At 40.3% G+C, this 22,807-nt stretch overlaps 2 protein-coding genes across 5 annotated transcripts in view; one reads left to right on the top strand and one right to left on the bottom strand.

Annotated features, from left to right (window-relative positions):
- Positions 1-40: 40 nt before the first annotated feature.
- On the top strand, positions 41-11,223 carry gnb2 (guanine nucleotide binding protein (G protein), beta polypeptide 2). 2 transcript variants are annotated; one of them, XM_018691352.2, is made up of 11 exons: positions 41-166; positions 396-473; positions 4,594-4,673; positions 4,783-4,821; positions 5,079-5,185; positions 5,889-5,952; positions 6,184-6,346; positions 7,659-7,725; positions 7,843-8,044; positions 8,707-8,923; positions 9,998-11,223. In XM_018691352.2, exons 2-11 carry the CDS (start codon positions 467-469, stop codon positions 10,102-10,104), a joined length of 1,053 nt encoding a protein of 350 aa, XP_018546868.1. In that variant the 5' UTR covers positions 41-166; positions 396-466; the 3' UTR covers positions 10,105-11,223. The 2 variants fall into 2 exon arrangements, with proteins under 2 accessions (XP_018546868.1, XP_018546869.1); XM_018691353.2 differs by lacking the exons at positions 41-166; positions 396-473 and adding an exon at positions 1,833-2,722.
- A 933-nt stretch (positions 11,224-12,156) lies between these two features.
- The window catches only part of mink1 (misshapen-like kinase 1), a 30,390-nt gene continuing 19,739 nt past the window's right edge, over positions 12,157-22,807 (bottom strand). For all 3 annotated transcript variants that reach the window (XM_018691346.2, XM_018691349.2, XM_018691350.2), the window contains 12 exons: positions 22,649-22,800; positions 22,393-22,510; positions 21,124-21,240; positions 20,714-20,825; positions 20,227-20,376; positions 19,447-19,590; positions 18,725-18,859; positions 18,490-18,590; positions 18,231-18,380; positions 17,984-18,143; positions 17,744-17,883; positions 12,157-17,650 (listed from right to left, as the gene is read on the bottom strand). In XM_018691346.2, coding sequence (XP_018546862.1) covers positions 17,567-17,650; positions 17,744-17,883; positions 17,984-18,143; positions 18,231-18,380; positions 18,490-18,590; positions 18,725-18,859; positions 19,447-19,590; positions 20,227-20,376; positions 20,714-20,825; positions 21,124-21,240; positions 22,393-22,510; positions 22,649-22,800 — 1,563 coding nt within the window. In that variant the 3' untranslated portion in view covers positions 12,157-17,566. The remainder of the gene's footprint in view (positions 17,651-17,743; positions 17,884-17,983; positions 18,144-18,230; positions 18,381-18,489; positions 18,591-18,724; positions 18,860-19,446; positions 19,591-20,226; positions 20,377-20,713; positions 20,826-21,123; positions 21,241-22,392; positions 22,511-22,648; positions 22,801-22,807) is intronic.

Below are 22,807 nucleotides of genomic sequence, written 5' to 3'. Positions count from 1 at the left end.
CCGGAGACTTGGATGCTGCTGGGAAAGATGTGCTGCCCAATAACAACACAGCAGCCATGGCACGCCTCGTCCCTCTATTATTTGTTCAAAAGTGTCACGGGAGAGCAGAAACCGCCCATGTGACTGCTGGAAGGGGAGGGCAGAAATACTACAAATATGAGCAAAGGTACCGTTTGTCAAAATTAACCACGCCCCTTATTTGCTGACATGACCTCATCAGATTAATAAGTAACTTCAGATGAGTGTAGAAAAATATTAAATGATGATTTTACTTGTTTGTCGTATACACTGAGAAAAAAATTAACTTGGATGGATACTCAGACCATACATGAGTATCAGGGACTTATATGAAGTTGTGCTATAGACTGTGCTGTAACGACACTTCTCCACACCAGGGGTCACTATTGCGACAAAGATGACGTCTATATGTGCTGAGAGGATCAGTATTTGGCAGCACTGACCTGAGATGTCAGGTAAGGTTTTTATTAAAATAATGGATTTTTTTCTATAGAGGAAAAAAATTGAAATAGCTAAAATCTGATGCGTACAATCTGCAGGTCATACAAGCCTGAACCCATTCTACTCCGACCAAAAAAAACATACCAGCATCAGAAAATAACAAGGACATTTTCATGGAGATTGCATGATGTCAGAGAGAGGAAAAGGAAGGGCAGGGTGCATCTACTGACTAGTTTCAGTCAACCTCTTGTTGGACATGCAGCAACTGCTCTAGGAGACAGTTATATGCACTACAAGCTCCCATTACCTTACAATCTCTGTTCATGTCTTGTAACAACTAAACATACAAAAATGCCATTAACTATGGCATCTGTGTCTCCTTTTTTGCTCCATAATCCCTGCTGGATTGTTGTTATACACTGACCATGAAGTTGGATAGTATAAGAACATTTTACTTGTGCCATTTATAGCAATTTAAATTTTTCAATTGATTTTTTTTTTTTTCAATTGATGCTGATGACATGATGGATGAAAAAAATCTGGAAATGACACCTAATTGAGAATCTTGTCTGTGTGTGAACTGGCTACCACATCACTCTTGTGTAAACTGAATACTGGCTCATGATTGGCTTCCATGCTGGTTGTGATGTCACAAAATCCTGCTCACACGTATGCATCTTAAACTCAGATATCAGGAGAGCACAGAGAAAAACTCTCCCCCCTTCAAGAAGTGAATGTGAAAACAACCTTCTGGTGTCAGTACTTCATCACTGAACATCCAAGTGATGTTCAGTGATGACATTTTTGAGCAGAGTGGGACTTTAAACTAGACTGTTCTGAACACTGACAGACTGGTGGACTAAACCAGGACACTTTTGTAGCACCCACTGTGTGTTTAATCAGAGATTGGGAGAATTTCTGAATCACATCTAAATCCAAGTTTTAAACATCCCATACAAAATCCCCAGGGGGCCTACAGACTCTGGATGAGTCTCAGCAGACCAACTTCAAAATGCCACCTGATGGAGACAGATCAGCTCTTCGTGCTCTAATTTCTACTTCAGAGAGCTGTTTGTGTTTGCACTATAACCTCCAGAATCACTGGAAATGAGTGCAATAGGGCCATACTGTCATGCTTTCCTCTGTTGTGCTGCACCCAGCGGAGCATGAAATGATCATAAATGAAAACATCTAATTTTCAGGGGGGCCTCTGAACCTAAAGGATTTTCTGACTCAGTCCTTCTGAGCAGATGGACTGATTTTGAGACTGTGTGGAAATGATGTCAAACCTGCAGAGTGGTCTGATCAGAGGGGGGTCGTGGGGTTTAATAGTATTTAAGAGATGGGTGTGGTTGAAACGTGCTTCATGCCCGGATTTGAGGATCCTTCTGTAAACGCTCACCGCGTGATCTGGCAGCCTGTTTCTGAATGATGATATTCAGGAAAGAAAAAAAAAACAGGAACCGTGTGGATAACTGACCGAGGGGCCGCCTCTCATTATAACTGGAAGAAAATCCACACAGTCGATCTTCTGATGGGTTGATTTCTCCCTTTCAGCTTTTCCCCCCCGATCTCATTATTTCCTTACATGAGGAGGCACTTTGCAGATTATTTTTTTAGCCCAGTAATTCATTGTTGAGTCGGAGGCGGCTGGCTGTCCTGATGAACTGTCGGCAGAGGAGGGAGGAGGAAACCGAAGAGAGGAAGGAAACGAGGATAACGTCACGAAAAGCAGAGTCGGAGTAAAACGGACTCTATAGTATTTAATGGACAATCCTTGATGCGGGGCCGGGGACCGAGCTGCGGCTAATTGTGTTTTGTTTACGCCGGAGAGTGGACGAGAGATGTTTTTGTTAACTTGTCGGGCGTGAATAAGGCCGAAAGCATTTCGGGAGAGGAAACGGCAACACAACAGCAGCAGCAGCAGCAGAGGCAGCAGTAGCAGCACAAGCAGATTTCATCTTTTTTTTCAGGAGCTCTACTAAAGCAGAGAAATGGAAATGTGTGTATCCCTCCTCCTCCTCCTCCGTTTGCCTGTTTACTGAAGGATTTTTTGGAAACAGCCTAATAATCGTGACACACGGAGCTTATTTAAGTGGATCTCCTCTGCAGCTTTTTTTTTTTTTTTAATGACTGAAAAAGACATCTAGTCCAATCCTCCACGGGATTTTGGGGGACGTTGCTTTCAGGGCTTTTTTCCCCTTTCTTTCCCTCTTTTGGTTCGGCAGAAAAATAGCAGCAAAATCATCGGGAGAATTAACAGGTAGCCACCCATTATCAAACGCTGTGACAGCAGCTGCAGGCCAGCCTATTGAGTGTAAGATGGCTGGGTGATGATGTGCCTCTTTCATGTCATCATTTCGACCAAATTAATTTAGCTACATCCGCATTTTAGGAGCTTAGTATCTAAAACAAGATGTGACCAAGGCCTTCATCACTGTGCTGATCAATATGTGATGTAGCTTGCATTCATGAGGGCCTCTCTTCGTATTTGAGTCCCTAAATGCTGCAGACAGAGAAATTAAATCCTTATGAAATACATATGTATCAGGCCTGGACCTGTCTCTCTCTTTACTGCGGCGTTTTATTCCAAGCCCAGGCCTGCGTGTGTAAAAACCTGCGACGCACAGATTCTCTTTACATTACCGTTTTACTCTGTCAAACATGCAGTGTGGCTGTGTATAGGCTCTGCGCTCTCCTCCAGTTGCAGATGTAGCCATGCCATGTTGGTGTAGTTACACATCAGATGTACATCCCAAGGGGTGGGGCCAGTCACACTTGGCATCTTTGAAAATTTCTCTCTGCTTGTGTTATAAAACACAAAGTAAACGCCCTCAAATGTTAAGGCACAGAGAACATGCTTTTATTCTACTCTGCTTAACCCTCATCCTCCTCATCAGCAGCATCATGTAGGAGGCGGCCTCTTATGTCTGCTACTAGGCCATGCATCAGTGCAGGTGGAATCTGTGTGTGTGTGATATGTGTGTGCCTTTTTTTCCACACTCCTCTACTTGCTGTCCATCGGCATGGCTTCGGCACAGATCCAACTCCACCTCCTGGTTGGGGGAGGCTGATGCATCAGAGATCAGGCCTGGATGGGTCCAGCCAGATGCTCGGGCGCATGTTTTTCGTTGCCTGCGAGCATCTGGCTGGACCCATCCAGGCCTGATCTCTGATGCATCAGCCTCCCCCAACCACTCCCCCACACCCCCCACCCTCAGCTTTTTCTTCTCCTCATTGGCTAAATGAGCAGCTGTGCCAGGAGACTGAGACCCATGATGCACCCCTTTTGGCTTCCATTAGTGCCGTGTGATCCATCTGGTCGCAGGTCCCTCCAGGGAACAGTGACCTACTGTAGCTAATTGCTCTTCCTCGCAGTGTGTGCTGTATGCATGTTTGCTGTCGAGTGTTATCGGGAATTTTGAATTTCCTCACAAATGCAAATACATTGGCTCCCTGTCCAGGAAGCCGTTTGTATGTGTAACTGTGCTCCTGTCAGGAACAGGAAATGCTGCTTCCTACGGAAAGCATGATGTGATGTACAGTGTGTGTGACCCCAGTTGGCCCACAGCTAAAGGAAACATCTCCTACCGCCCTCCTTACCTGTTATGTTAATTTTTAGGAAACACATTTCCTCTGATGGCCATGTCCAGCATTAGCACAACTTCTAACTTGATGCACAGCCTGTATGTACGCAGTGTAACAGGTTCCCTCTGCTTTAAAGGGAGTGTTCACTTAGTATCTGCTGCATGGTAGCAATGCTGGCTGCTCGATAGCAGCTTAGTCATTACAGATTATTCTCTTCAGTTAAACCAGGCATGGTTTCACAGCCATAAACAGATTACAAGGTTTTTTTTTCTCACTGTGTGGGTTCTGTAAACCTTAGAGATTAAAATGTGTGTTTTTATTTTAGTATTTCTTTCCACAGATCAGGGACAAGCAGTAATTTAAGTAAATTATTTTTACTTAATTGATTCATTTTTTATGAAAGTGGGCCCTTGGATTACTGGAATATAAAAGCATCAAACTATGCCAATCCCAATGGGACAAGAAATATACACCAGCAGTCATTTGTTTTTTCATTTTGAGATAATACTTTATTCAAATCATAGCCTGATATTTGATAACCAACAGGTGACAGCTTGGACAAATCCAAAATGAGTGAGCTGGAGCAGCTTCGTCAGGAGGCCGAGCAGCTTAGGAACCAGATAAGAGTAAGTCAGATGTTTTTTGTAGTAAAATTTTCATCTTTAGCGTGATAATACTGAAGTATTTCCCTGTTGTTTTATCATTAATTTCACTCTATGATCCCATGTCCAACAGGATGCCAGGAAAGCATGTGGAGATTCTACCCTGACACAGGTAAGTCCTGTGAACCACTGAACGTCTCAGGTGGTGAAATACACAGCTATAATAAATGTCCTTAAATCTCTGGGGATTTAATGATAGTTATTATCACTGGCCATCAATATGGAAACATAATAATAAGCCCATGTGAGAAAGTTGATTCTATCTCAAGAAACTTCACTGTAAAACGTCCCATCACACACATTTTTATAGATAAAAAGGTGAATTTAATCACGCCTAATTCTTTGATTAACGTCTCCTCACTAACCCAGATAACTGCTGGTCTGGATCCTGTGGGGCGGATTCAGATGCGGACGAGACGCACCCTCCGTGGCCACCTGGCCAAGATCTACGCCATGCACTGGGGTTCAGACTCAAGGTGAGTCTATATTATACCAAACTTCTTATAGTGTTGATTTAATGCCTTTGACTGCCTTTTACTACTATTACTGTTGTTGTGCATCAATAAAATGTGTGACCACAGTTTCCCCTGAAGCCTCCTGACTAACTCTTTGGCTGTCTACCATAACAAGGGACAATGCTATAGATGGGCAAGTGCATTACATTTCACCATGTGGTGTATGAAGGGGCTATGTGAGGATGTGAGTAGATGTTAAAAATCTGGACAATAACACTCCACTGTGATGTTGGTCGCTTAGTCCACCACTTTGGTCCAGACTGAAATATCTCAACAACTACTGCTGTGAAATTTGGTGCAGACATTCATGTTGCCCAGATGATTAATCATAAGGACTTTGATGATCCTCAGAATTTTTTAAGTTTAGTTTTTTTTTATTTATTTATTGTTTTTAACCATCCAACCAAAATGTCTTGCACCACCATCAATGCTAATTGCCAGTGCTGATTAGCACATGCTAGCATGCTAACATGCTAAGATGAACACGGTAATCATTATAGCTGGTAAACATCAGCAAAATGTCAACCTCGTCATTGTGAGCATGTTAGCATACTGACATTAGCATTAGCTCTAAGCAAAGTCTTACAAAACTGCTTGGCTGTAGAGTCTTGGTTTGGAGCAGATGCAGAAGAGGTATGAAATGTTTGAATGTTTGTCTCTGCAGGCTTCTAGTTAGTGCCTCTCAAGATGGAAAACTGATCATCTGGGACAGCTACACCACTAACAAGGTAAAGTCAGCTGAATAATTCTCCCTATCAGGCCACCAGCTGAATGCATAGTCACTCTTGGCCTCTGTTCACACTGGAAGTGAAAGTGGCAGAAAGTCTTTCTCTTGTAGGAGTGTGGTTAACTCATAACAGCTTCCTGTGCAGCCATTAATGCAGCCGTAATACTAGCCCATTTATGCTCTCATTAAGAGTTTCCTTTGGGTTTCCATCCAAATACCTCTCCTGTCCTAGATACATGCCATACCCCTGCGCTCCTCCTGGGTGATGACCTGTGCGTACGCCCCCTCTGGGAACTACGTGGCCTGCGGAGGCCTGGACAACATCTGCTCCATCTACTGCTTGAAGACGCGCGAGGGCAACGTGAGAGTTAGCAGGGAACTACCTGGCCATACAGGTGAGAGAACAACGCACGCTCCTCTGCCAGTCAAACTGATGAAACATTTCAGACGAACGCACACCAGTTCCCTGCCGCCTCGTGGGAAAGCTCCAGTCCCAAACCCCTAAACAATGAAGATTTCATTTACATGGTTAATTAATTGCAGGGCAACACAGTCTTAATGAGCTGAGACATTACTGAGAGTCTGTGAGACTCCGATCTGCGACACTGTAGCTATTGTGCTGCTTTACAGTACTAGAATTAACACTTTTTTGGTTTTGTTTTGACAATATCATGATATGCATTTGTTTGAGTCTACAGATGTGTAGATTTCTGTTTCATTAAGGCAAGACAAATTCATTGGAAGCCCATAAAATTTGACAAAAATAGTTAGGTTTCTTTTTTTCTGCAAATGGGCACAAATATGCTACATTTATAATTCAACAAGGAAAAACAATTATTGTGTGCCAAATAAGATGTAGATTTTGCAAAATAGGCTGCAAGTTCATATCAAGATATTGCTAATGCTAGAGTATAATTTCCACTTGCATGTCCCCCTCACATAAACAACTTCAGTTTGATTTCCTTACTTAAATCACTCTAAAACAGTGTCCTCCGACTGTTCAACTGTTAAAATCCAGATTAGAGAAGCTCTGAGTTAATAGATGCTTTTTTTCCATCTGTTACCTTCACAGCAAAAAGACTTATGAGCAGCAGCGAGTGCTTTTGCTTGTTTTGCTCACGTTTCACCTCTCAAGCTACACACATCCAGCCTACTTTATCACCGGCTTTATGCTACTTTATTGGGGCTGAACGCAGCCTGAGATGGGTTAAAAAAAAAAAATCATTTAATCTGTTCACTTAAAAAAGATGCTAGAATTGACTTTCAGCCAAAGAAAGGGCTTAAAATGACAGCACCCTTTGTAGTGAAGGTGAAAATTTTAGAAGTTCTCTATCAGGGAAACTAAATGATGATAGAATTTGAGGCAGATTTAGTGTGTTAATAATATAGATATACAGATTTACATACAAAACCTTTCAAATTAGTTTTTGTCATAAAACCACTAATCCTATCATAATTTGTTATTTGCTAGATTGATGTATGAAATGTATATACATGCAGGAAATGATATTAAGTATTCTCTCCTTGCCCAAATGTTTTCTACATTCAGTTTAAAGTTACACTCATAATATGCTTAATGTATTTCAACAGACGCAGGAAATGCCACTCTACAAGATATTTAAATGTACATATCATCTTTACTATACAAGTTTCATTCAGTTCCACAACAGAAATTCATCCAGGCATCTTTACTTTCTGTTTTCTCAGGTTACCTGTCATGTTGCCGTTTCATTGACGACAATCAAATCATCACGAGTTCAGGAGACACCACATGGTGAGTCACAGAATCTCAAAATGCAGACAGGCAATGTGAACGTGCTTTCCCGAGGTGACGGGGGTCTAAACTCTTCCACTCTCTGTGCCCCCCCCCACCACCACCACCACCACCCAGTGCACTGTGGGACATAGAGACAAGTCAGCAGACCACGGTTTTCTCGGGCCACAGCGGTGACGTCATGAGCCTGTCCCTGTCGCCCGACCTTCGCACCTTTGTGTCGGGAGCCTGCGATGCCTCTGTCAAACTGTGGGACATCAGGGACAGCATGTGCCGGCAGACCTTCACGGGCCACGAGTCGGACATCAACGCCATCTGTGTGAGTGTGCTCGGGGCGCGAGCGGCCTTGTAACCAAATCTGTACTCACACTGTTTTTCATTCATACCTTTTGTTTTATACTTTGGATCAGCACATCTTGACAGAAAATAAATTAAAAACTGTATGAGGACACAGTATATGATCCCTATAATAAACCAGAACGTAAACTTAACTTCAGATATCTGGTATTATATATCAGCCCAAGTGGTGGTGTAAAGTGGCTGTCTATTCCTCCTGTGTTGTACACTAATACGCCGTCAACAGAGCAGCTCCAGGATTTGACTCGGTGACGTCACACACTGTCTTGTCTCCAGCTTTGGGAGGGATTTAAACTGGGAGCATGCTAGAGGATTAACAAGATTATCAATTAACACCATATCCGAACATCCTGACCATTAGGAGGCAATCTCCAGTTGGAGTCTGGACTGATGCACCACACAGGTTAAGATCTGATGGTGTGACAGGTGGAGAGATTCAGTATTAAAACATGGGGATCGTCTTTCAGCTTGATCAGATTCAACCAAGAGTGTTGAGTGTTTTCTCTCGTATTAGGGCATGAAGGAACTACTACACTGAATCACTTACTTGTATTAGACTTGTATCCATTTACCCCCTCTTATTAAAGTTTTTTTTTTCACCCATCCTCCTGTGCTTCTCCTCAGTTCTTTCCCAACGGCAGCGCCTTCGCCACAGGCTCCGATGATGCCACCTGCAGGCTGTTTGACCTGCGTGCAGACCAGGAGCTCAGCCTCTACTGCCATGACAACATCATCTGTGGCATCACCTCCGTGGCTTTCTCGCGCTCCGGCCGTTTGCTGCTGGCTGGTTACGACGACTTCAACTGCAACATCTGGGACGCCATGAAGGGAGACCGAGCAGGTGGGTGGAGCGGGGCGGGAGAAAAACAGCCATGTGCTGGTGTGATGTCAGAACAGTAGGTTGAAAAAGGCTTGACTTGAAGCTGAAGTGAGGATTACACTCATTATGGAACTATTTCTTTGAGGTCCTTTAGTATATATTTTTTTTTTTGTAGTTTTTGTTGCCTCCAACCTGAAAATTGAGCATTCGATATGTTTTTTACCCTGCACTTTATATACATGAACATCATTTTAAAAAGTATATAAGGGTTATAGGATTTAAATACAAGAAATTAAATAACAACAGTCCTCTCTAGTAAGGAAAAGCATCACTATTTAACCTGTTAAACTGACTCATATCTGAGCTTCAGTAAAGATAAAGATTTGAACAAAAAACAGTAACTTAAAGTTTTTTTTGTTGTTTTATTAACACAAAACCAGTTCAAAGCTCAAAATCTGATGGTATTCACATACATTGTGATTTGTAATTGGAGCTTACCTGCAAAGTCCAACATCATTCATTGATAAACTGACAGAAAAATAATAAGCAACTGAGTCATTTGTTAAGGAAAATAAGTCAAACACATCCTAGTTTGTTGTTGTTTTATATCACTAAACTAAATGTCTTTGCGTTTTGGACAAAACAACATTTGAAGACGTCGCCGTGGGTTTCTGGAGAATTGTAAACCAGCATATTTTACTATTGGTATTCTGTAGTTGAATAATTGATGAAATGACTGAGAAACTTATGTCAGATTAGAAGAAGAGTCAGTAGTTGCAGCCCTACATTAAGCCATTTGACAGATCAAAGTTTATATATGATTATTTCTGGGGAAATAGAGATCGATGCCAGACTTAACCAGCAAATTCACATGTTCCTCCTTCAGTCAGATTTTCCATGTTCACAGCCTGATTTTTGTAAGAAAAAAAAAGTACATCTCTGGTTAAGCAGGCTGCCCTGTGGTGCCAGTTAAAGCACAAATAAACACTAGGTTGCTGTGTTCTGTGTGGTTTTTCAGAAGTTTCAGAGCAGTGTGCAGAGCAAAACATTTCACAGCAACAAGTCTCCTTTTGTTTGTCCTGGTCCCTCCTGCAGGAGTCCTGGCTGGCCATGACAATCGTGTGAGCTGTCTGGGCGTGACGGATGACGGCATGGCGGTGTGCACCGGGTCCTGGGACAGCTTCCTTAAGATCTGGAACTGAGCCACGCACACAGAAACAGCAGACACACCCACACACGTCCGACAGACAGACACCGCTGGGACACACGGTTTGCACCCTGTATTCACACTGTATGTAAGATTCAACAGACAAACTGCAACATTGTACTGTACATAATATATATGACTTAGTTATGAGTTGACATACACACACACACACTCACACACACACACTCACTTACTTTATGCAGGTCAAGATGACACGACACCTGAACACACGCCCCCACTACCTACAGTTGATTTAAGTGCACAGCAGCAAGGCTACAGTAACACACACACACACACACACACACACACATACATATATATATAAAATCTGTAAAATGTCAAAATGTGACCAAATACAGTTGAATCTTGCTCAAATAAAGACACAATTACCACTATTACCTGAAGCCTTTTAACACGTCTAACACGCTCATTCACACACACACACACACACACACACACACTTTTTCCTGAGAGACACTGTTCCTTGACTTAAACAGGAGAAGAAGTAATTGGACAATTCTGTCTTTGTTTACAATGAAGTCAAAAACGCACTTCAGACTAATTTTTCTGTACTATTTTTGTCTCTGTACCACACGTATCTCAGCCAATGGTGATATGAAGGAAAAAAACGGTCGTGGGAGAGAATCATGTGAGTCCATTAATACTTAAAATAAATAAATGGAACACAGGCAGACAGACAGGATGGACCGGTGATCAAGAGAGTTCAAGAGAGATATCAGCTCTTATTTTCATCTGGCTCAAAACATCACGTAGTCACTGTTTTTATAGAATTGTACCCCCGCATACAGTACATCTCTTCTGAAGTTTTATTTCATTCTTCTTCTTCTTCTTCTTCTTTTTTTTAACAATTATTTTATTCATGTTCTCCCTGTGTGCCTCAGATACACTTTAAGGATTATTAATAGAGAATATTGATACAGTTAAATTAACTCAAAAAGACCTGAGATTCAGAAGGTGGGTGGGAAAAAAAAACATTATAAGACATCTTAAAAGCAGGAGCCAGTATTCATACTTTGACTCTGTCAATGTATTATCTGGACATTATGATGGTATAATTGTACATAATATTAATAAATAATAGCCTCTCCTGCCAGTTATTGTGGTTTCTTTTTTTTAAAGTACTGTTTTCTGGCTTTTTCAAGTGAAATTTTGTTCAGTGATTTTTTTTTTCAAAGCTACATGCTTAAGAAAATGACCAAAGTCTGTCCTTTATGATCTAAAACATATCCCATTCAAAACCTGTCTTGTAAAAACCAGTGTAATGGCTACAACAAAATTAAAAGTTTAAAATTGGAAATACACCAGCATCTGTCTGGGGATGCAATAGCTGTGGTTCCCCAGAGAAAACCAAGTAACCTATTTAATCAGTAATGTGTGAAAGGAACCAGAACTTTATATCAGTGAAAATAAGTCTCTCACTTGTTATGAATCAGTAGTTCTGTGTTACTGTACAAGTATAAAAAGGATAAATCGTCTGTGCTCAGGCCACAGCAATGTAATTTAACATCTTTTCCAGTCATTCAATGTTAACCGACTAATAGTTCAGATGAGACGAGTTCACCTTTTGTGTTTTTCCTTCTCTTTTGATAGAAATTAAACATTTAATCCAGTAATTTGCAGGACTGAAGTGTTTTTGCCTTCAGCCACCAGGGGGTGCTGCAGCTCATTCAGTATCTCTGGTTCTCAAAGTAAGGATGAAAGCTTTATCCATACATATTTTATCTTGATCTTTTAACCTATTAATTAGTATTAATCAGTAAACTGAACTGTGAATCTAATGTAAAATGGAAAGTGTCACCTTATGTAAAGCAGTAGTGTCAACTTGGTAGCATGGATCTTGTTTCAGAGACGAGCAGATTTCAGCACCATCATGTGGTTAAACACTGAACAACATTTAACTGTTCAGCACTGCAGTATATTATTTGGAAAAAAGTGTACAATAATTCAAAGAAATGTGCTTTGAATATAGCATGATGGACATTTTTCACAATTCAAAGGAATGAAACGAGACTAATACAGACTGAAATGAGATCAAGGTATTTTATTTTTCAAACAATTCTGTATTAAGACATGAATTCATTCAACACAATCCTTTGAAAGTTTAAAGTTTATCAGTCTATGAAATACAATCTGGAGTTAACCTCTCACAAGTAACACAGACGCGCGCGCACACACTAAAACATTGCAAAGATGTTTACCGTCTTTAAAAAAAAGTTATTGAAAAAGAATAATAGATATTGTAGTTCTGTCCAAAGATCCACGTCGTTTTAGAGCTCCCCAAAGTTTGATCTGCCTCACTCCCAGCTACAGCTGCTAATCCACTCATACGTTATTGATTAGAAATAGAAGCTATGAGAAAGGAGTGCCTCATCAGTGTATTAGTTATCATCCATTTATCAATACTTAAAGTGAAGTAAAGGCAGTTTCTGGGATTTCACTACAGCGAAACAAGAACAAGCATCCCAACAGGTGAATGTGTTAAACTGACAGAGAGAAACCTTTATTCCTCGTGATTACAAATAAAAGTAAAGCACAGAATAATTTCTTTAACAAGCGACACACAAACCAGTCTACATTCAGTCTGCCAAAGGCCACTGAAGACTCATTTCCTGCAAGCCACACTGAGATGGACAGCCATGTCTTTTTTTTTTTTTTTGATTTGTTCAAATGCTTGTATTGCTTAGAAAATAAGAAATGTCGTCCACACCTTCAGCCCTTCACCTCCAACTCAGTGGTGCCTCTTTCCCTCTGATGACAAACTTTGTGCATCTTGGCTGTTCCAGAGTCGCATTACATGAATTCAGCAAATCTTTCCCTAAAACTTAAAGAGTTGTGAGGTTCACGTCTTTTAATGGCTCTTGGCACAAAATGAAAAAGCACTTTCACACCTTGAAGTGCTTCTAGAGAAGCTGACGATCTGAATGAGTCGTCTGTGTTAAACTGCAAACCGCTTACACAACAAGCTTAACATGTGGAAGTGTCAGTCAAGTTGATGACCTCACCTTAAAAAGCAGATGCAGATACTTAACATGAGGTTTTAGTTACAATGTTGAGCCACAACAGTTTTGAGCTTGTTTTGAGATTATTATTTTTTTTATTGATAAAATAAGGTTCTTCCTAAAATAAACCCAACATTACTGTCATTAGTAAGTCCAAGAATTCACTTGCAGCATTAGCCATAATGAATGAATGAATGAATCTGTGAAGATGATTAAAATATGATGCTGTGGTATTTTGCTTTTTTTTTTAATAAATACCTTCCTTTACATGGAATGGATATTCTTGTAAAAGCATCACAAATAGACTAAATTTAAATGGAGCAGTGAAGTATTTAACAGTATATATCTCCTGTGTACTTTAGAAATTATATTCATCTTAATTAGTAGATGGAGTACTTACTGGTGTGATTCAAAAATCATTTTAGCAGCATTAAAAAGTCAGATTTCTTAAAAAGGAAATGAGGAAATGTCTGACAGTAACACTATAGTTTTGGGGAACCACATCAATATTATATCATAGTTACAAAAATGTAGTGTCTCTGTCTGTGTTCTGTAATAGTCAGTAATTGATGGATGCACTTTTCACTTGCTGAATGCTTTTTTTTTTTTTTGGATAAAATCTCAAAACCAAGAGCCAATAAACTCAGAACAAAGGCCTTCACGCCCTTCACGTCACCACCGTACCACCTGTGTGATGATCCCTGTCATCACCTGAGCATATTAACAGCCTGTCAACCCCACGAAGGCAATTTACACCAGACGCCAAGAGTCCAACACCAATCTGTGAGTCACCACATGGGCCTGAATCACTGCCACAAGTTGACTCTTCTGGAAACGAGAAAGGCAGACTTTATTTCACTGTCTGGACAACTCAACAGAAACATCGTAGTAATTCTGACTAACCACATACACACAGTTGTCTGAGTGGACAACTCAGCTTCACTATAACCAACTACTTAGACTGGTTACATACTGACGAGTTTGACAACTGCTGAATGAATGAGGAGGGGGGAAAAAAACTCCATCTCTCTGTTATAGTCAATTATAGCTTTGATCTCTCTGCCTCAAATACATTGTGCTTTGATTAATAGAGCGGTACACATTTTTATATAAATACAAATCTGTCTTATAGATGTACATTCACTTTTATTTCTCAATATAGACTAATTTACATATTTTATAAAATAGGCTTCTTAGAATATATCAAGCTACTTTCCCCACTACAAGATTAAACAATCAACATCATTAAAGAATAAGCGCTTAACCTCACCTTTGCTGCAAGAGCCTACATTTTCTGAGCAGACATCACATACAGTTGAATTTGATCTGTGCACAAGTACTAAGTTTTCTTCTACAAACACGTTTCATACGTATGGCTTTTCTCTATGCTGGCTCCCACTGTGAGTAGATCCTCTACATGTTACACTGGATTAATTGGACATGTATTAACTTATCTGTTATTGCAACTTTCTGACTGACTATCCTCTGTCCATTATTTTAGACCAGATATGTGGTGCCAAAAAAGCATTTCAAGTCCCTCTATGGGATCTTCTGGATTTTTTACTTAAGTGCACTTAACTGGCACATTGATTTATATTGGGGGGAGCAAAAATAATTGTGCCTCTTCTTTGTGTGATTTCAAGTAAGAGACCAGTGGGGGTGGGGGGGGGGCTCACAACCAATCCTAAAATATCTCGCCTTCCCAACTCCAAGGCACTGCTTTAACTGTAAACATGGCAGATTGAAAAAAAAAAAAAAAAGATTTTACCATAAAAAGAATGAGTGCCAGAGCTCTTGGTGGACTGTTATTCAAATTCACTGAAATTCATGGCACATATTTAAGGATAAAAACACATTCGCTAAAGGGGAAAACAACTTTGATACAGTACCACATGCTCTATTTCAATGGCTTACACGCACACCAAAGTATCTGCTCGAGATATATTTGTAAATGTATGTTTACTGAAGTGAAAGTGCTTTCCATGCTCATTTACAGTTTGTTTTATAATCTCACCAAAAAATTAACCATCTATGTATATAATCTTTGATTAAACACTCTCTGCCCTGACTTTACACTGTGTTCTTAATAGCATTCTTTTTGAGTGCATAAAATATATCTCCTTATCTTAAAGCATGACTTTTAGCAGACTATCCCATTGATCACTAGCCAAGATTCCTTTCATAACATCCAAAAGCTTTTCATACCAGCAGTCTCATGAAAACTTTACAGTTACATTCTTTTACCATAAAAATGTCAGCATCTATTTATGGCCAGATGAACTAACTTGTTGAAAATGTAGATATTTTCCCAACAACTCCATACTGTTGAGGTACATGATAGGAGCGAGTAAAACCATCTTCACTTTAAAATGTCTGTCTGTTGATACCAAAGTGCTGTGGCAGCACAGTGGTGGTGTAACCAAGTCGACCGCTGAACAAAAAGCGTGATTCATGTGTTGACCTACCCACTGCTGACAGAAAACCACCAGGCTACTTCCTGATAACGCCGCCTCTTACTTCTACCGTACTGTCTGGTGTATGAGAGCACAGTATCTCCCTAATGCAGCTGCCTAAACAATGCAGACAGTTCATTCCCCTAAATAAAGAAGTCAAGATCTACTGGAAATCCCAAACAGCTACTAAAGCATGATACCATGACATCAGTGAAAAGCCAACTGACTCTTTGGATTTATATACTGAAAGGAAAACAATGGTTAGTGATCTGTGGGAATAGTTTCTTCTCAAATCTCTATAGTCGCCAATTAAACTCTATTGCCTTTGGCCTTGGTTCATACCCCCGCTGCAAAATATGCTGTGAACTTTGGCAGAATGTATAGATATAAAATATATTAAGTCTCGTGTTCCAGCCGTGTTCTCCAAAGTGCCTGATGAGATGGAGTCCTCTGTGGTATTGCAGAATCACCCTACATTATATCTTTCCACTGGCCCAAGACAAATAAGAACTATACCACACTAAGAGCTGTTTTCACTGCAAACCCCTGGACAAAAACTTCTCACAAAAAGATCCACACTAACAAAAATAGTCTAAGAACTGAAATATAATACAGTAGAGTAGATCACTGTGGTAGGAGGGTGAAAGGACCCTGAAAATGATCTCCCTTCATCACTATAATCTCAGTGACACCCTCCTTCCACATTCCTCCAATGTCGTCCTTTACTGACAAATGTCCCGTCCCCTCTCTCCTCTGAAGTTGACACCGCACTCCCCCTAACTACACCAGCCAAATACATGAACTCTCCTCATCAAACAAAGACTCCACAAGAATAGAATATATTGCAATATAATGGCAATATAATTACAGTAAAATTAAGAATACCAGTAGGCTAATACCAATACAGAATCACTACATATAAATATCAAATTTTTGTATTTTGTAAATCTACGAAAACAAAAAGTTTAGATACAAGCCTGATGAGTCAAATAATTAATGGTTTCACCTAAACCATAGAAAAAAAGGCAAGCAGGAGATTTTTCACAGTACTGATTCTGAGTACTGCACATTTCTGAGACTTCTGATTTTTTTTTATTAGTTATTTGGTTTTAAATTGAAATTCACTTTGCTTTTGAAGCATTCAAGGCTTACTAAAGCCATGATTAAGAGTTGCAACATAATTTAACACTCAGGCCAGAAAAAAAAACTCTGTGGGAGCAGGACTTCAGGTTACGGTTTACTATACAACAAGCTACTTTAACCTGACTTGAATGTCCCTTTGTGATATTCTTTGTACTAAACCCTTCCTGTAAGCCTTCCTGACATTGCAAAACCCCCAAAACAATGGGGGTCCACAAGCCACTGCAGATGGGTGTTCCAGCATTGTTTTATTTGACGTGTCCAGTGGCAACACACTGAATGAATATATAAGAGGCCTGCAAATGATTCGGATCTAAGTGTCAGGTGCTATCTATTTACAGCTTCATTTCAACATACAGTATTGGTAAATAATGCCTTCCTCAAAATGTACTGTAGAACCATCAAGGAATGTTTTTAACATACTTCACAATTAGGAACTAAATAGTTACGACTGAACACAGGTCCACCAAGTAAAGTAAATCAAGACAAGAATATATACAGTACAAATTAATAGATGGTATTAACATTTGAAGCTCATCAGTGATTTTTCATGATGATTCGAGGGAGAATGTTATCAGGGGGGCCTCAGTACAAACTGTATCTTAAGGAGTGTAGGCTGGAATGAATTTAGATATAATTTGTGTTTGTGTATGTGTGTGTGTGTTGTCTGTAAAAGTTTGTACGTGTGTCTTTGGAGCATGAGTGCATGAGTGAGAGCGAGCTGGAGAGAAAGCGAGAGAGGTGTTCGCATTTGTGTGCATGCGTTTTGCGGGAATTTTCGGATGCACTTCCTTCTCTAAAACCCTGCTGGGTTCCACACACACTGACCAGAGCAGCTGTTTCTTCACCAGTTCATGATGCAGTTTCTGTTCAAGGTCATGAAGTACACCTGGCTGCTGCCTCCAGACCGCACTGATGCAAAGAATACCTGAGGCACAGGCACAAAGGACAGGTATGTTAGTAAATGCAGCTACTATTGGTGACCTTACTGTCCCATGGTTTAGGGGCTTGCATCTCTTACCTTGTCATTTCTCTCACAAAGGAACTTCAGCCTCTGAGCTCTTTTGTGCATGAAGACACCATCCAGGTGTCCAGTCTCCACAGAGCGGATCTCAATGGCCTTTTCTCCCCAGCCCATGATCTGATTCGAGCAGATATGAGCTGTAAGGCAAATTGTCGTATTAGTACTAAGCAAAGTGATTACAATTCATATACATGATTCTTCCACCTTCATCTAAGTCTGTGTAAGTTTGACCCATACCAACAGATGTGGGCATCTCGCCCCACTGCAGGACCACGTCCTTGATAATGCGTCCGTAGGTGTTGACATAGACGCCCTCGTCCTCGTAGCACAGCAGCATCTCCATGCCATCTGAGCTGGGCAGGAAAACAATTGCGTGCGGTGTCACGTGGCTCTGGATCTGTTTGAGATATAAATAGAAGGGATGAGCTCCTGTAGGTTTCACATCTCCTAATAAACGCCGCTGTCTAGCAGCTGTGTGACTTACGTGCACTGGGATATAAATGTCATAGTTGTTTCCAGAGTCCACGTCAATGGCATGGAAACCAGCACAAGAGCCATAGATGACCTTAAGCCTCTGACCCTCCTCCACTGTTAGGTCAACCAGAAGAGGCCTGTGCGGCAGATCTGCAAAAGACTGGTTGAGGGGGTAGAAAGTGAGTGTGAGGACATAATCAACTTGAAATGCTCTTCCGGTTGATTTATCTTGCATAACCAATCCAGCTCATTAGAAAGGAGAGACTTACCTTGAAGGCCATGAATTTGTGATAAGGTTTAGGTGCCCAAGCGTACACTTCCACCGCATTCTTCAAAGCAATCACCAGGAACTTTATCCTCTCATATTTCACTAGATAGAACAACCACAAGGCCATCTGATATCAGATACTCATTATCAATAATTCACTGTGCCAAATGCATTTATGAGCACTTGCCTCAAGTGGAATAGACAGCAGTGATAAATAGCCATCATCTGTCACTCACCCACTTTGTAGTGAACGCAGCCCTCCATCTCCCCCACAGTGGTCCAGCCTTGCTTCTTCTCCACCTCAGGATCATTGTGAAGGATCTTATTCCTCAGCCAGGCCAGGTAGTAGACACGCACCTTGTTTTTCTTGCCTTCATAGACAGTGGGAGAAATAATGTTACAAAATTATTGAAATTCATTGCTTACATTACATTGCTTTATATTGATTTTGAAGTTTAAATACTGCTTTGAAGTTACTGACACACATTTTCTAAACTTATGTTTTAGCTGAGCGAACATGTTGACTGCCTCCACCTGTATTTTTAAACATTACTGGTGCAGGTTTCTCAAAGTAAATTATCAGCTAAAAACATCAGTTATCTTCAACAAACTATCATCACATTTTAAAAACAGTATATTAAAATACATACTGATACATGAGCTTGTCAATAACTACCAGCCTCAACTTCAACAGCAATTTAGCTTGATGCTCTGATCAAGGGGATCAAAAATAAGGTAACATAATATTTTGTCAGTATCTCAAAGCTCTACACTTGTGTGCTCTTGTGTGTCTAAATGCAATTCAATGAAATGAAAAAATAAATAAATCTGAACGCATTAGCATAATTTGGCATCTAGTATTTGGCATCCCATTAAAGACAGTGGTTTTATGCCAAAAGCATGGACAGCCTCAACCGACTGTAGTGAGAGCAGACTGGCGAAGAGTAGCAGTAACGACCTGATATAGTGATGAGCAGGTTGAGGCCCTCCAGGACGTCCATCTGTTGGAACCTGCGGGAGTTGATGAGGGGGTAAACCTTGCCCTGACCACTGCGGTCCAGCAGCTTCAAACCATTCTCTGTGCCCACCAACAGGTTCACACCTGGGGACACACGTGCACAAAAACACACACAGCTTTTTCATTTAGCAAAAATGATTCTAATTATTGACCTTCCCATAGCCACAGCTAAAAATAATTTTGCAGTATCCCTGTGTTCTAACTCCTGCTATTTTTCACATTGAATGTTTTTATTTTCCATCATCATTTCTCTATTACAACCTGCAGTAACTCCACTGCTATAACATTTCATTTTGTTTAATGGAAGAGTGTAATAGATAACTTTAATCGATACATGACGTAAAACACAACAATAAGGTAACATTCCCAACTAAGTCACAAGGGCAAAAGTTGCCTTGATAATGAAAGCAGAGACACCGTGTTCTCTCATGAGGAAATATTAACACAGTTAAAGGTTCACCAGTGGCCTCAAATCTAATGTTCATGTTTTGATTGTATTTAGAACCAGAGCTCTGCTGGAGCTGACATATTAGTTAGAGATAAGGAGGGTTAAAATAACTTGACTCTGACACCACTCCAATAATCTGTCTGATTATGATTATTCTATATATATGTATTTTTAACCTGATTAATTGAAGATATGCCATATTTTAAGTCATATACTTAGTTATCTGCTCTCTGTGTTTTGCATTTGCACTCAAGTTTTGATTTCATTCTCACCCCAAAGTGCAGCACACAGGATCTCTGAGTTGAATCTCTTCTTGTATTTGCGGATCTCTGGTGTGTCATTGGGGGGGCGTGTGTTGGTGGGATTGACATTCACCATGGATCCTTTTCTCACCTCCATCTTCAGCTGCTCAAACCTGGAGCCTAAACATGGAGGCAGCAATGGAAAGTGCTCAATTTTGGAAGGGAAATGCAAACCAGGAAAAACTGGTCCATGGTTTGGCATATTCTCATTCATCATTCCTGAGTGAAATTACAGTTGATTATCAAGTAACAGTTTTATAAAACCTATGTTCCAATGTTATACAACATATTCTCTCAATCTTGAAAGAAAACTGCCTTATTTTTATCTCCCAGTGTATTTTAATGTACAAGAAATAATTCAGAAAAGGTTAAGGTAGTGAATAATTTTATATTCAGTTGTAGCATGACTGTTATTCCAAGTAGGTGTTGTTGCAGGACTGAAAAGCTTCTGACTCACCAGTGACAGACATGTTATCCCCTGTGCCTCCTGGCGACTGGTACATGCCCAGATCCACAAAGGTGGTGAAGGAGGACTTGCCAGATGCTTTGACCAAACCTCTGGACTGATACTGGTGGAGCAGAGGGGTTGTATGAGCCGTACAGTGTTGTTTAAATCAACATCAAGTCAGAGGAGATGTTACTTTGTCAGAAAAAATGGTTAAAAAGTGATATTTTCTGAACCTATGTGACATTAAAACAACAGTTTTAAGGTCTGTATTTTTGATGACAGTCTACTAACAAACTGAACTGATTTTAATGAACTGAAAGTGTTGAGTGGACGTCATGGCTGTAAAGATGGCAGAGAGGGAACATATAAAAATAAACTAGGAATTTAGGCCTGATATACTTAGCATCAGCAAGACCTACGTCATAAACAGAGTCCTTCCCAGGGGAAGAGTGAGTGGCTGAATCAGTGGGGGAGTGGGAGGGCTGCACCACATCTGGCAAGTTAGTGTATCCATTATGGCTCCGCTTCTCTGGGGTCTTTTAGGTAAAAACAAAAACAAAAACAAAACACACACACATATCTCGCTATAATAAAAAACATAATTAAGAGACTTGGATCTAGGCTAATCTGCTGCAGCAACTGCTATGATAAGACCTGTTTGGTTAACACATTACAGTAAGCACAAAAAGTGAAGTAGCTGTGATCAAATTTGTCTTAACAAGTCAAGTTCAGGTTCTAAACACTGAAAGAGTCAGCTAGTTGTTGTGTCTTGTATTCACCACTGTTGTACACATGTGGCTGTTGGAAAAAAAGTGTCTAAACAAAGAATACAGTGCTTTTTTGTATGAAAAAACAGCAAATTTAAAACACCAGTTTCTAACTGGCTGATGCTCTGTGAAAAAAACAAAAAGATCTATCTTAAAACAGAATATGGAGGCCATTAAAAACTGAAAGCAGATCATGTATGGACCATTTATTGGACATTTTCAGATTTGTATACTATTCATATGTAGCAAAAATATATCAAAGTCAAATGTGTGGTATATACCAACTGTACATGATGTTCTCTAAAAAAGATTCCAAGAAATTCATTAGATTTGCTTCAAAAAGAGAAATCATATTTACTGTATGTGTGAAAGTGATCCGATGCGTCCTGTTATGTATTACGCCAGACAGATACATAACTCCCTATCTTTCCCTGATATTCAGTAATGTAACTGTAGGTTGGCATGAATCTTTGATGCTGACTGCATATTCAAATATAAACACACATGCATAAACACAAAAAAGTATTGCATTTCAGTGAAGGTGACACTTCCCACATTCAACTCATCATCAGCCACCTGCAAGATGTATGGTGTCTGTCAGTGAATCATATCGCTGTCTCTCCAAAATTCTCCCATATTTATGCTAACCTAGCACAGGGTGGCTTTAGGCAATACATGAAAAGAAAACCAATATTCAGTTGCAACATTACTTACACATAATGAAGGATGCGTAACTGAGTAATTTCTGAGTATCTGAAAATTACTAACAACAGATGTGTCAAGCAAACTTGTCACCATATTGCATGTCTGCCTCTTTGTTGAACATTGTTGAACTATAGCATGGACCCACTGCCTTTGTCTTGCTGCTTTGAAATATTCTTTGACATGTACTCATTGAAGTTACGTATACAGATGACTCACCCTTTGTACCAGCATGGTCTGGTCCCCATAGCCTCCAGCTTGCTCTCCATCTCCCCCCTCGCCTTCGTCTTCATGGACCACCATGGTGTTGACTGAATCAGTGTCTGCGTCCCTGTGACTGAAACCAAGAGGCACAGATTAATAATGGAAAAGGATGAAAAGGGAGTGACGCCATATTACAGGAAGTAGTGAAAGATGACAAATAAAAACATTTTTTTCTTCCTGATCTGTCAGTAGTTGTAAGTGACAGTGTTACCGATCTGTGGGGCTTTCTTCTTCCTCTGCTCCCTCGCCACTCTCGCTCTCCTCACTACTCTCACTGCTCTCAGAAGACGAGGAGTAATCATTGGCCTTGACCGGAGGCCTTGGCTGCTCCTCAGCACGCTCCTTAGCAAAGAGGCCATGGTCCTGCGCA

The sequence above is a fragment of the Lates calcarifer genome, linkage group LG20 (genome assembly GCF_001640805.2).
Source record: "Lates calcarifer isolate ASB-BC8 linkage group LG20, TLL_Latcal_v3, whole genome shotgun sequence".
Taxonomy (NCBI): domain Eukaryota; kingdom Metazoa; phylum Chordata; class Actinopteri; family Centropomidae; genus Lates; species Lates calcarifer.
Note: the sequence above shows the minus strand (reverse complement) of the source record. Positions and strands in the feature narration are given on the sequence as shown.